This window comes from Panthera onca, chromosome B3 (assembly GCF_046562875.1).
Source record: "Panthera onca isolate mPanOnc1 chromosome B3, mPanOnc1 haplotype 2, whole genome shotgun sequence".
NCBI classification, from domain to species: Eukaryota; Metazoa; Chordata; class Mammalia; order Carnivora; family Felidae; genus Panthera; species Panthera onca.
In genome coordinates this window covers 41,335,657-41,350,981 of record NC_138344.1, presented here as the reverse complement: position 1 = coordinate 41,350,981, position 15,325 = coordinate 41,335,657, and the positions used below count along the sequence as shown (strand labels likewise).

General features: G+C 37.2%; 1 protein-coding gene across 6 annotated transcripts in view; it reads left to right on the top strand.

The window, feature by feature from the left end:
- USP3 (ubiquitin specific peptidase 3) overlaps positions 1-15,325 on the top strand; it is a 106,179-nt gene that overhangs the window by 11,401 nt on the left and 79,453 nt on the right. For 4 of the 6 annotated variants that reach the window (XM_078448718.2, XM_078448717.2, XM_078448720.2 and 1 more), the window contains one exon: positions 9,096-9,161. The exons of the other annotated variants lie outside the window; for them this stretch is intronic. In XM_078448718.2, coding sequence (XP_078304844.1) covers positions 9,096-9,161 — 66 coding nt within the window. The remainder of the gene's footprint in view (positions 1-9,095; positions 9,162-15,325) is intronic. 6 annotated transcript variants of the gene reach the window in all.

The window sequence follows — 15,325 nt, the reverse complement described above, 5'->3', positions numbered from 1 at the left end:
ATATAAACTCTTGGTAATTTTTCTGTAGTTATTTGTGTCTGGTCTTCCAAAGGCAAAAGTGGCCCATTTTGACTCTAGATTTGGTAATCTGCTTTGGCTTTAGTAGTTTTAATCCTCCTCCCCACTACCCTTTCCCCTCATTTGGAGGTAGGGGCACAGTTCCAGCAGTTAGCTGAAGGCTGGTAGGGTAGATATAGCATACATAATAGCTTCATTAGGTTTTTCACCAAAATAGGTCTGAAGAAGTCAGAGTTTGTGATAGAATGACTAATAACAATTTTATTTAATGCATTACTGTTTGGGGCTTATATAGTTTCACATACATTGTTTCCATATGCTGTTTGCATTTGATGTTGAAAACTGATTACAGAAATTTCCAAATAGATTAAAATGCTTGAGCATTTAATCTCAGGTGAGGGGACCAGCCTTATGGATCAAAATTTGCCTCTATGTGGGAAGTCAGCAAGACCAGATGCCCTCTCTTTTCTAGCTCTGTAGGTAACTGGATCTGCTAACCTATAGATGACACGTTTTGGCCAGTTTTGAAATTATATTCTCTAATAAAGAACACATACAATTAGCTCTGCAAATTCCACCTGTAGTATATAGGGAATTCACTGTGTGCCTAACACACCTCATATGATAAGTTGCTATTGTAAATTTTATGTCATGTAAGAGATTTTTAAAAAATTTTAATTCCAGTATAGTTAACATACAGTTTTATATTAGTTTCAAGTGTACGGTATAGTGATTCAGCAATTCCATACATCACTAAGTGCCGTGTAATAATGAAAAAATGGTTTGGGCAGTTACATGAATTGATAGGACTTTATCAATTTACCTTTTAAAGATTAATTCATGTTTTCAAAAAGTAATACATGTACATAATTAAGTCATAGTAGCCAAAGGTTTAAAACACAGCAGCAATTTCCCTCCCCTCTGCCCTCAATTTTACTGCCATAGACAACCACTTTAAGGCCCATTTAGTTTTCTCTCTCATGCAGGTAAATACCTGTATACTTCTAAGTAATACATTGTTATTTCTTAATTTATTGCTTTTAGGCTTTATCTCTTGACATCTTGCTCTGGTAAATGGGGACACTAGTGTTTCTTCCACCCTCCTTTCTGCCCATTTTTGCATTTCTCAATATAGTTAGAGTACAAGTTTTGGTTAATATGGAGATTACTTTTTCTTTCTTGTCCAGAATTTTATTTTTCCTTGAGTTAATAATTGCCTTTCTTAAAAAATTTGCCTTCTACAAAATTTCTCCCAGATTTACTTCTAAATTTGTCAAATGTCTATGAATATTGTTTTTCAAGCACTTAAGCAGACAATCTCTTAGTATTATTATTATTTTTTTTTTCTGAAGACCTCTTTTCCAGGGCCTTCTTGCTCCTATTTGAACAGATTGTTCTCTAGGCCTACTGTGCACTTTTTATCCTATTTTATCCTATTATTCCCTTGCTGTTCTCTTGTCACTGAGATCTCCCATTTCCTGGATCCCATTTCTTTTTCTTTCTTGGTTTATTAGACTTTTGTTGGAGTACGTCATACAGCCCCCTCCTCATAGAAGGCAGATTTTTGACCCCATGCAAGCCTGACACTTTTATTCCACCTTCATACTCGACTGCTTGACTGACTATAGAATATTAGTTAGAAAAGATTTTTCTCTGAGAAATAGAAAAGTGTTGTTTCTTTGTTTTTAGGCTTCCAGTGTTGCTGTTGAGAAACCTGATGCCTTTCTGATTATTAAGACTTCACATAGTGTATATCCTTTTATTCTTTTTTCTGGATGCTTTTAGGATATTCTTTTTATCCTTAGTGTTCTGAAATCTCAAAGTGTGATATGTGTTGGTATGGGTAGTTTTTCTTTTATTGTGATGGGTACTGAAGGGGCCTTTCAGTTTCCATGTGTGATAGCATACTTATCTTCCCATACTCACATCTCTCAATTTGTTCTTTTTTCTTTCTGGAACTCCTGTTAATTGAATGTTGGTTGTCCTGGATAGAACTTGCAATTTTCTTATCTTTTTATTTCTTTGCCCTTTGGCTCCAGTTCCTGAAATATTTCCTTAATTTTTTCTTCTATCCTTTTTATTGAATTTTGATAATCATATTTTTAATTTTCAAGAGCTTTTTCTTGTTTTTCTGACCATTGCCTCTTCATATATCCTATTGCTTTTTTGCAGTATCTTCTATTACTCCAGAGTTTTAGAATTTGTTTTAAAGTTCTTCTGTGCTTCTGTGCTACAACATTATTTGTTTCCTCTGGATTCCTCTTGTTTGTTCTTCCTTCCTTCTTTTCTTCCTTTCTTCCTTTCTTCCTTCCTTCTTTTCTTTTCTTTTCTTTTCTTTTCTTTTCTTTTCTAAGTAATTTCTGTGCCTAACATGGGGCTTGAACTCATGACCCTGAGGTCCAGAGTTGCATGCTCTACCGCCTGAGCCAGCCAGGTGTTCCTTTCTTTTAAAAGGATTCAGACTAGGGGTTTTTTCAAGGATTTGTTTAATCTTTGTCTGTCTGTCTTCATACAAGAGTGAGGCACTAAAAAGCTTAATGAGTTGATGGGGCTTGTTTATATTTCGCTTTGCTATGAGGTAAGGGGAACTTTTTTCATTGAAGGTGACACTGAAGATGTCTGTATGAGAACTTTTTTTTTTAGCTCTATTCAGTTTTTCAGTTTTCCAGTTTTCCCAGGCTATACACCTGGCCACGAATGTTCTGACATCAGGGTGTAGGAAGTTTCATGATTCAGTTGTTCCTTACAGCCCTTAGATCCATTGTTCTCAATCCTGTCCTTCTCCTGCTGTCTGCTGTGCCTAGTGTCCCTGAGCCCAGGGCCACCTCCTGTCTGCATTCTTTTCTGCTGGCAGTTAGGTTGTAGCTTCCTTTGCACTACTAAGATTCTTAAAGCTCCTCTAACTTCTTCCTGACTTCCAAAAACATGTTGAAATCTTTTGTGTGCTTTGGTTGCCTCACATGTTCTCTTTATCCTTGTAAATTATTATCAATTTAATTCCTTTATTGTCATTTTAGTGGGATGTTAGGAACAGGAGATTAGAGAGAAGTTGGTCTGCCATGTTTAATTTGGTGTCTATTTTTAAATGAAATATTTTAAATCCGTTTTTAGGGCAAGATCTTTGTCCTATCAAAAATGGATCTTACTAATTATCATTCAGATAGTTAAATCACTGAGACTGAACTTTTGCCTTACTCTATTTGAGTAAAAATTCAAACTCAGATTTACCTTCTCTGATGGACAGAGCAAGATATTGTTTCTATTAGAGTCAGCAGAAAAACTAGGTATACCAGAGGGGTTTTTTGACTCTGCTTAGGAAACCAAATCACAAGCCAGACTTTGAATATGTAAAAGAAAGTTGTAAGGTCCTTTGGACTACTACATTTAATATGTTGGAATATTTTTACTGGATTAGTTCATCATCAATATAGTGGAGTTAATGCTGGGTTCATAAAACTCTTTGGCTCTGTGCATTGGTAATTTAGCCTTGTTCCTTGTGTTTTGGTATTTTAAAAAAAGTGTGTTCTTTTTAAATTAATTTTTTTAAAGTTTATTTATTTATTTATTTTGGAGCAGCGGAGAGAGAGGGGGGAGGACAGAGGATCTGAAGCCAGCGGACTCCTTGCTGACAGCAGAGAGCACAATGTGGGGGGCTCGAACCCACAAACCACGAGATCATGACCTGAGCTGAAGTCAGATGCTTAACTGACTGAACCATCTAGGTGCCCCAAAAAGTGTGTCCTGAATTGGAAGTAAAGAATAAAATTTTTTTTAATCTCCAAAAACTTGTATTTTGATATAATTCCACACTTAAAGACACATTGCTAAGAATGGTACAGAGAACTCCCATGTACTTTTTTTCCCCCAAGGTTTTATTTAAATTCCAGTTAGTTAATATACAGTGTAATACTGGTTTCAGGTTTAGAATTTAATGATTCCACACTTTTGAACAACACCCAGTGCTCATTACAACAAGCGCCCTCCTTAATCCCCATCACTTATTTAACCCATTCCCTCCCCTCTTTGGTAACCATCAGTTGTCTATGGTTAAGAGTGTTTGCCTAGACTCACCAATCATTAACATTTTACCCCATTTGTGTTATTTATGTATGCACCCTCTGTTTGTATATTTCCCCCCTGAGTAATTTGCAGATAAAATGCTTCTTTGTCAATAAATACTTTAGTTTGTGTTTTTTCTAAGAACAAGGAGTTTCTTTTCAGTAAGTGTAGGATATTGGTGAAAACAGGACATTAATACTGATAGAATATTAATGGTATGCACATTCCATATTCAGATTTCTCCAGTTGTCCCAGTAATGTCCCTTATGTATGTCCTTTACAGCACTTTTCCTTTGTGTTACACCTACCTAGCTACCTCAGATCTAATCCAGGATCATGCATTTCATTTTGTTGTCATAACTCTTTAGTTTTCTTTAATCTGGAACCGTTTGTTGGCTTTTATCTTTCAGATCATGGTATTTTTAAAGAATACAGGCCAATTATTTTATAAAATGTACTTCAATTTGAGTTTTTCTGATATTTTCTCATGATTAGATTCAGGTCATGCACTTTTTTCATAGGACTACTACAAAAGTAATGTGTCTTCTCAGGACATCCTATCAAGAGGTATATGATGTTGGTTTGTCTCATTTTTGGTAATGTTAACTTCCAGTATTAAGGTAATATTTACAACGTTATTCCACTGTAAAGTTACTATTTTTCCTTTTGCTATTAGTACCTTTTTTGGAGGTCCTTTAGAATTTGTGTGTATATACTGTTCCAAGCTTTCACCCAATAATTTAGCATCCATTGATGATTCTTGACTGAATCACTTATTAGTAGGATGGTTGCGAGATGTTGAATTTTTTTTTTATTATGTTGAATTTTTAATTTGTATTTCTTCTAAATATATTAGTATTCTGTAAAGAAGAGCTTTTCTTTCTCTCCCACCTATTTATTTATTCATTTATTGTATTAGCATGGACTCATAGATTTTTTTAATTTTATTCTGTGATACTGTTATAATTTGAGGCTCATATTAGCATATATTTGACTAGTGGGGGCAACTTAAGCTATAGTTTTGACATGTCCCTATTGTTCTTTGAGCTCTTTCTTACTTTCTGACACAGCAGAATACTCCAGTCTCGTCTTATACTCAGCCTTCCCCAGCCTTGGAGTCAGCCATTTTTCCAAGTATTCCTTATTCTGTTTAGTGGGAGTGATGTTTGTAAACTAGGACATCTCAGCAGATAAGAGCTAAGAAATATAAATAAATGCACATGTCTGTATGTGTGTGTGTGTGTGTGTGTGTGTGTGTGTGTGTGAGTTCATATTAATCCTTATAATTCCAATTCAACAACACAGGTCTGGTCTTGCCCAGTATTTCCCTTCAACAGCCTTTTCATATTTGCAATTCTCTTCTCTGACATTGAAAATCTGGTTCTTATTTTCCTCAGTATATGTACTTATTTGTTCTGTGTGCCATAATCAGAGAAAGTAGTTCCAGAACTGCTAACCCATACCATTATAAAGAAAACCCCCCCTTTTAACTAGAGTTCAATATTTGTTTATAGTTATGTTTGTCTGTATACTGACAATATATAAAGTATTATGCTCAAAAGCCACTTAGGTTACTTTCTGTCTTTTAATAAACTTATTTATTTGATTTACATTTGGGTTCATTTGCATTTGATTCCCATTTTGGATTTTTTTCACTTTCTCTTTAAAAGCTGATTTTTATTTTACTTTTTGAGTGTATAAAACATTAGCATGGTTCCAAAAGTTAAAGCTATACTGGTTGGGGGGGGGGGGCGTGCCTGGGTAGCTCAGTTGGGTAAGTGGTTGACTCTTGGTTTTGGCTCAGGTCATGATCTCGCGGTTCATGGGTTCAAGCCCCATGTAGGGCTCTGCACTGGCAGCACAGACTGCGCTGGACTTTGCTTCTTTTATTTAACAGTATACCCTGTATATCATTTTATGTTTGTAAGAATTTTGTTTAATGTTTGCTTATTTTTGATAGAGTGAGCGAGCACAAGCTGGGAAGGGCAGAGAGAGAGAAGGAGACACAGAATCTGAAGCAGGCTTCAGGCTCTGAGCTGTCAATACAGAGCCTGATATGGCGCTCAGACTCATGAGCTATGAGATCATGACCTGAGCTGAAGTCGGATGCTCAACAGACTGAGCCACCCAGGCGCCCCTCCGTATTTTTTTTTAACAGCTTCATAGTACTCCATCTTTGGATGGGTCACAGTGAATTCAACCATTCTCCTGTGTTTTGGCTCCTATATTTAGGTTGTTTCCAATGTTTTACAATTAAAAATAATGTTTCAATTAATAACCTTGTACAGATATGCTTTTGTATCAAGCGTTTTGGAAATTTTAACTTTTTAGTTGTGTGAGCAATAATGTGTAAGTCATTTTATAATTATACCTCAACCTATTTGCCTGCCTGCTCATGTCTTCCCATCTGCTTTGGCCTTACAAATGTATTTAAGGCTGTTGAAGGGAAATACTGTGTTGTAATTATTTTTCTGTTTGAGAAACCTTGAAATCAGAGAGCTCTAAGTGGCCTTGGAAACATTTTTAGTCAGTACATAATAGCTAATCATATGTGTTCTGGGCCCAGTTTCATTTTAAGCAGTTGACTGCTCCTTGTGCATGCTAATCAATGCTATTTTACCACCTGAGTATGCAGACTGAACTGTTTCTGGGACTTCTTTCTTTCTTTTAATTAGTGTTAGGTTCCTTCAAGTTGTACTGCTGACTGGCTGCTCCCTGGGGTTATAGAATTGCATTGGATGAGACAGAAGTGGATATTTGGGCATCTGTTTTCTCTGATGGTCTCAGAGCATTAGTCAATATTATAAACTGCAGATTTTCAAAGGAATGGCTTCTTGGATTCCCAGATAATACTGCTGGCCCTCTCAGGTGGCTGAGGACTTCCAGTCTTTTGTTCCAATACGTGGGCATTGCAGCAGAAGGAAGACTTCTTCCTACATTAGTAGATAACCATGTAAAACATTGGCTAGTACAGTTTCCCATCACAGGGACCATGAATGAATTATACATGTGTTGAGGTAATGATTCCCTCAGCCTAAGGGTAGCTGTAGCCTCCCAATAGATCACTTTTGGTTAAGAGAAGCCTTTTGAGTTTATGTGCATGTGCCATACAGATGTTGATCATTTTCTGTGCATGTCCTGACATGGAAAAGGTTGGAAAAGTAGGTTAGAGCACAGTCTCAAAATTAGCGTCAAAGAGCCAAAGACTTGGCTTTTTTTTTTTTTTTTTTTAATGTTGGTTTAGTTTTGAGACAGAGAGCGAGGGAGAGAGAACTTGAGCTGGGGAAGGGCAAAGAGAGGGGGACAGAGGATCCGAAGTGGGCTCTGTGTTGACAGCAGAGAGCCTGATGCAGGGCTCAAACTCATGAACCGTGAGATCATGAACTGAACTGAAACCAAGAGTTGGACGCTTAACTGACTGAGCCACCCAGGCGCCCCAAGGACACTGCTTCTTAAAGAGAATCTGGTAATAAGGTGGATAAAGAGGAATTAAATTTCAGCCTACTGGTTCATAAAAATAGGCTGAACACCATATATTTAATTTGGTGTGATTTAAAATCATTCCTATTTTCTTCTTTGCTAAAAAGAAATTTGCTAAAAAAGAATTGGAAACTTAAAAAATATTTATGTTTACCCAAAGAAAATGAAAACACTAATTCAAAAAAGATATATATACCCCCGTGTTTATTGCAGTGTTATTTAGAGTAGCCAAAATAAGGAAGCAACTCAAGTGTGGACTGATAGATGAATGGATAAAAAAGATGTTTTATACACACACACACACACACACACAGGAATATTACTCAGCCATCAAAAATAATGAGATCTTGGCATTTGCAGCAACATGATGGACCTAGAAGGTATAATGCTAAGTGAAATAAGTCAGAAAGACAAGTACCATATGATTTCACTTCTATGTGGAATCTAAAAAGCAAAACAAACAAGCAAAGCAGAAACAGACCCCATAAACAGAGAACAGATTAGTGGTTGCCAGAGGGGAGGGGTGGAGAGACAGGGAAATGGGTGAAAGGGAGTGGGAGGTATAGGTTTCTAGTTACGGAATGTTTAAGTCATGGGGATGAAAGGTAAAGCATAGCGCATGTACAATGGTATTGTAATAGTGTTGTATGATGACAGATGGTAGCTATACTTGTGATATAGAGTTGTCGAATCACTGTTGTATACCTTAAACTAATGTAACATTGTGTGTCAACTATACTTCATTAAAAATAAATAAATTAAAAAAAATTTTTAATGACTTGGCTTAGTGCATTGTATTGGATATTGGAATACGCAAGGTATATTTTGCTTGATTAGATTGGCGAGCCATCATATAATCTCTGTTGTAAATACCTTTGAGTTGAGTGTATTTCAGTGTGGTTTTGACACTTAAGTTGTTTCTGTACTTAAATATTTTATCTGTGTCATTTTATTAAGTTATTTAAACTTCTTTGCACATCTCTCAAAATGTACATCTAAAATGTATTTGCTTTCTAAATACAGTATATTTCTTTTACATTGGATATATAAAATTTAATGATTCTGACATTAAGGTGGTTATCGTACTTCAATCAATTTTGAAATAAACTTCTTAAAATTGACTATTTTACCTCTTTCATTTGATGTTTTGAATATTATAATTTTAGGTCAGATATAGGAGGGGTTTCTGAGGGATTTTTGCTGACTTTAATGTGACTTATGTATTTGAATTTTTTTATGAAAAAGAATTGTCAGCTGCAATTCCTTTTAGTGAGTGTAAACTAAGGTAAAAAATTCTGAGAATTGGTACTCATGGTATATGTGGACATATGTTAACTGTATTATATATAATAGCAGCCACCAGAATTAACCCCTGGCAGCCATTTTATTCTTTTTAATACATTTTTGAGGGAAATAAACTGACAGTCACTGGTGCTGTCTCTTTGTTAGGTCCTTTGCTGTGCACTTTGTATCTTTTGTCTTAGGAAATCTTTACCATAGCCATGTGAGGTTGAGGTGGTGTTTGTCTTTTATTCCAGATGAAGAAGCTAGCTCTGGAACCAGCCTCTTAAGGTCACAGAATAAAACAATGGTAAAGCTAGAAGGTAAACGTAAAACTGTTGGTTATGAAGCCCATGCTTGCTTCATTATGTCACATGACCTCTTAACATGTTTATTTTGAGTCTGTAGAGTAACAGCTACCTTCCTATAAGGGTTAACCTAATCATTTGGTGTATTTTTTGTGTTAAAGAAGGAAGATTTCTTTTGGCAGCGTTGAGTCAAGGGCAGATGATCAAGGCCTCTGCCTAGTTCAACCAAAATGATATAGAAAAGAGTTCTGGCCATTGTGCCCGTCCTTTTCCTGTTCCTTCTTCTAGGCTGGCCATCCAGCAATTTTCTCAGAAATCCAAGAGAAAAGTGTGAGTACTTCCTCAGAAATCTTGGCATTCTAGATAGGATGGGGGGACTCTTGATCCCAGCTAGAAAGGCCTGGGATCAGACATTGCTGAGTAAGATAGGGATCAAGTCAGGCTGGCTGAGGAGTATGTTAGAATTCTTAGAGCAAAGATAGAATTGGAAGCAGAGATAGAGTATTCATTCATAACTATACAGTTTTTCCAATCGAACCTTCTGTAAAATCTGAGGTTACCCAGAATGCTTATTAAAGAGCATATTCCTGGGGATGCCCGGCTGGCTCAGTTGGTTAAGCTTCCCATCTTGGCTTCAGCTCAGGTCATGATCTCATGGTTCGTGAGTTTGAGCTCCGCTTTGGTCCCAGCACAGAACCTGTTTGGGACCTTCTCTTTCCCTCTCTGTCTGCCCTCCCCTGCTTGCTTGCTCACTCTCTCTCTCAAAATAAATAGATAAACTTAAAAAAAAATAATCCAGAGAGACCAAAAAAAAAAAAAAAAAAAAGAAGAAGAAGGATAAGCTCGTGGGGCACCTGGGCGGCTCAATCAGCTAAGCCTCCAACTTCGGCTCGGGTCATGATCTCACAGTTCGTGGCTTTGAGCCCTGCGTTGGGTTCTGTGCTGGCAGCTGGAGCCTGTGCCCTGGTTCAGATTCTGTATCTGCCTCTCTCTCTGCCCCACCCCTGCTCATGCTCTGTCTCGCTCTCTCTCAAAAATAAGTAAACATTTAAAAAGAACAAAAAAAAAAAAAGAAAAAAAAAGAAAGTTGGATCCTTAACTGACCAAGCTACCCAGGTGCCCCGAGGCTTTGTAGTTTTAAAGGAGAGAAAAGGAATTCTTGAAAGTGCCCATAACGCTTCCATAAGAATCTTTATTCAGAATTTGGGGTTGCTATGGGAATAGTGTTTTTGAAATTTGAAGTTTGTTTTTATAATATAGGGCAACATTAGAAGTGATTTTTGTGCTCAGGTAAGAGTTAGGTTGTCATATGGTAGTGACAGCACATCTGGATTTGAGTTATTAAAATATTGAGAGGATATAGAAAGAGCCAGTCCCAGAGATGATGGCAGTTTAGTTGATGATAGACCACCATGTCTTTACTCTCTTACTACCTCTATTGCAGAGAGGATAGTCTAGCCCTTATATAATTTTGATTCGTATGGGTAGAACCTTTTGAAGGTTCCCATCCTCGCTTCTCTTAAACAATGTCAATCATTTCAGTGAGTTTGGTAGGTGTGAGTGATGGATGCTATATCACTGATAGCTCTCTTTCTGGATGTGGTTTTCTGGTTGTCTACTGCTGCATATCAAAGCTACATGTTAATAGCTTAAAGCAACCATTTTATGTTGCTTATGATTTTGTGTGAATCAGGAATTCAGGAGGAACTTGGCTTGTGTTGCATCTTATGGAGTACCTAGGGCTGGAGCCGTCTTCTTCCAAGATGGCTTCTTAATTCACATGTCTGGTGCTTCTGTGCTCCATAGTCTCTCTTCCTTTCCCAACCCCTGATCCCATGGTATCATATTCTCCAATGTCTCTCGATGTGGCATGGGTTTCTCATAGTATGTTGGTCTCAGGATGATCAGACTCCTTAGATGGTGGCTGGCTTTTCCAAGAGTAAGCATTCCAAGTAATATCAAGAGTAAGCTGTCAGTTTCTTAAGGTCTGGACTTGTAAATGGATACAGAGTCTCTTCTCTTATATTCAGTTGATCAGGGCAGTTACAGAGCCTGCCAAATTCAAAGAATGAGGACATAGACCTACCTCTCGATGGAAGGAATGTGAAAGTATTTGTGGCTATCTTTAATCTATCACAGGGCCATTAAACAGGAGAGAAGGATTATGAGAAATACTGAACCGTGACTTTACCAGAAAACAATTTACTTATTTAATGATTCAGGAGAGATTAATGGATTGCTAGCCTTGAATAAGAATGGGAGTGAGCAGGAGAGAGCTGCCAGAAGGAGGAAGGTAGAAAAGGTTCTTATGGGGCAAAGTGGAAAGGCGACCAAGATACGCTTTGCTTCATAATTGCTTTTCCTGCCTTGGCCCTGAACTCTTTGTTCTGTGATCTTGGCCTTGAGTCCCTCCCTGCCACTTCTTTCCCCTTTGGATTTGGTGCTCATGCTTGGTGGTCATCGTTGTCACCATCATCATCTTCTCCTCCTCCTCTGCACCCTCCTTACTCCCTCCTCCTCCCCTCCCTCTAGTATTTGGACCTCTGCCTAGTCTCCCAGACTCTGCATTGACTTACTTCATTGGCCCTTGGCACCTCCCGTTGCTTTTTAAGAGAACTCTCCTATTTCTCTGTTCCTTGGGAACCCGATGCCCACTCCCAGAATGAACAGCATTGGGTGATGGGGTGTGACAGACAATGATTTTGGCTGTGTTCAAACTGCTCTGGCACCTTTGGCGTTTGATTAGTATAGCTGGATTTCTTCTTTTCTGGACTACATTGTGGCCCAGTTCCTGCTGTCTTTATGTGACTTTACCAACTCTTTTCCCCCAGTGATTTCAGAGGATTCGAGTTGAAGATAGAGACTTCAGAATTTGTAGCATAGAATAGGCTTGTGAACATATGGTTCAAATAATATTTATGGTATAAAGAAGATTATATGCCTTGCTCTTAAATATCTAAAAATACATTAGTTAGAGGGTAAGCTGGTTTAGTCCTAGAATATTGTTCTACTTATATTTACTGGAATACTCATAGAATTTTTATGATAATACTGTTCTTCAGTTTCACAGGGAATAACACTTTTACTATTGACACTTTTGTGTAATGTGTATGTGTGTGTGTTTTGAATAACACCTGCAAAAATTTTGTTTTCACTGATTATATTTTTACAAACCCATAAGTTGTAGTCTTGGATTTTGATATAATTTACCACTCATGCTTAATAATTTAGAATTAAGTCTGTTTCATTAGGACAACTTCATATTATCAGCATCTTTAAATTTAAGCCATTTAAAAATTTTACTATACAAGTAGTAATGGTTTCTGAAAAAAATTCAAACACTGTAGTAGAAAATAGGCCCATGTGGCTCCAATCCTCCATCCCATTTGTTTTACATAACCACTAACAGTTATATACTATATATCTTTTCAGACTTTAAAAATTCCGTAAACAGGTATATAATATACACACAGAAACACATAGTATAAAATCTTTCTAAAAATATGACAACCTTCTGGACTTACTGCTTTATAGCCATCCGTGCCTTCAAACAGAGTTTGATTTCCAGTTCTGTCACTTACTAACTTAGCAAGTTACATAACTTGTCTATGCCTTAGTTTGCTTATCTGTACAAAGAATAATATATTCCTTATTGGATTTTAGAGGATTAGATTAAGTAATATTCATAAAGTGGTTGCCATGGTGCCTGATACATAGTATGTCCTAGATAAATATGAATTAGATAAAAGTGAACTTGCTTTTTTTTTTATTTTTTTTTTTTTAACATTTATTTATTTTTGAGACAGAGAGAGAGCATGAACAGGGGAGGGTCAGAGAAAGAGGGAGACACAGAATCTGAAACAGGCTCCAGGCTCTGAGCTGTCAGCACAGAGCCCGACGCGGGGCTCGAACCCACGGACCGTGAGATCATGACCTGAGCTGAAGTCGGATGCCTAACCGACTGAGCCACGCAGGCGCCCCTGAACTTGCTTTTTAAAAAACCCGTATTGTGGATGTTTTCTTATGGCCTGGTAATATTTTTAGAGTGCTACACTTAAAAAATTTTGTGTGTGTTTGGGGGGAGTAGTGTTCTGAGTTTTACTGTCATAGCAGCATGTTTGTCTATAACAGTTTTATACAGTGATTCCATACACTTACACTTCCTACCCCTCACTGTTGAAGTGAGTTGCTGTTACTGATGGGCGATGTGGTGGGAATGTGTTTGCCTCTCAAGTGGTGGGAGGCAGGAAAAAAAGCTGAAAACCATTGGTTTAGAATTTTATACTACATTAGCAATTAATCCTTGTGTTAGGCCTTCAGATTAGATGGAGAGTAGAGTTGGGAGACTTCTGCCTATATGGGAAGATGACATTATTGTTTCATTTTTTTCCTTATATTCTTTGACTAATTTTATGATTAGAGAGGGCATGCCTATCGCCTAGTCTTCATTTTACAATGAAGAAATAGACCCAGAATAGTAGTGATGGTCTCAAAAATTTTTTTTTAAGTAGGCTCCATTCCCAGCACTGAGCCCAATGAGGGTCTTGAATTTATGACCCTGAGATCAAGAGTCAGACACATAACTGATTGAGCCACCCAGACACTCCTGATATTCTCAGTTCTGGTTCTAGTAATGGTAGAACCAGGACTGGAATCTTGGTCATTGGATCCTCACCTTTCTGAATTCTTAAGAAGGTAAAGAGCCTCACTTTGAGTTGAAGCAACTAGTGAGTAATGGATGCACTATAGGTGGCTTGCCTGTCAGTGCTGTATGCTTGAACTATTTTGTGGGTAGAAACAGTGACTGAGTTGTATCATAAGCATTGGTGCATGATGTTTTATTAAAAACATTTTTAGAATTTCATGAGAGTTGTTGATAGGCTTTGAATATCAAATGTCCTGTATATTATTAGGTTCTAGGTAGTGACTACTAAGGATATTGGATATCAGTGGTTATGTGGAAAGAACGTTGTATTCAATGTGGATGCCATCTTGTCTTGTGAACGAACTCCTTGTCTTCGGAACACAAGCTGAAAACATTTGTGTGTAAATGACCCTTTAAGCACAAAATGGGCCCCTAGTTTTCTGCCTTTCTTTATCTCTTGATAAAGGAGCACACTACCATTCCTTTTGCAAAAGTAGTTAAGAAATAAAATCATTTTGGTCATAGATCACTTGGATGCCTTCCCTCTGCCTGTGTGCCCTATTAGTTCTCACCTCCTGGTTTCCAGGAGAGTTAAAACTTTGGGGCTTTTAGGAAGAAGATCTGGCATGAGCATGTTTTAGAGGCTGGTGCTCCTTCACCCCTCTCAGCATATGTGTTACAGCTTCTACCTTCTGGAGACTGGCTCTAGCCAGGAGAAGATCAAGACTCTCTACCTCCAAAAAGGCCCTTTTGCCAAACTGTAGAGTTTGTGGCTGAGGTGAGAACAGGGCCAGAGGAAGGTTGTGATGCCATAGTTGAAGGAGGAGAGTAGAGGGAGCCTAGTTAGTACCAACCTCTGAGCTGAGATGCCCAAGCTTAGCTTATAGTTGGAAGAATCCAAATAAATTGGAGAGATTGGTGAAAGAAAGAGTAACTTTGAGGACATTTTATAATCTGAGTAAAGGCAAAACTCCATTTATGAGATCCAGTGACTCTGTCGGGGCCAAGTGTAACTGAGAAATACACCACCTGACTTCCTTGCCTTGATATCACCTTTAAGTATAATTAGGTGTAATAAAAAGAGCTCTAATAAGTTCTTAGATTTATCTTTTTAAACTTCTACAAGTTTCTATCCTTATAACTGTTTCTGTCAAGTTCTAGCATTTAAGATTTAAAAAAAATAAAACCTCTTCAGTTTAATATTTTTATTTTTCACTGAATAGATAGTATGAATATTCATAGCTTAAAAACATTTTTATTGACTCTGTGTGGTTGTGTTTTTAAAAAAAACATATATATATATATGTATATATATGGTCTACCCTTGATCAACACAGGTTTGAACTATGTGGGTCTACTTATATGTGGATTTTTTCAGTAAATATAGTGTAGTACTGTAAATGTGCTTTCTCTTATGATTTTCTTAATATTTTCTTTAGCTTACTCTTATATAGCATACAAAATATATGTTAATGGACTGTTTATGTTATCACTAACACTTACAGTCAACTATAGGCTATTAGTAGTGAAGTTT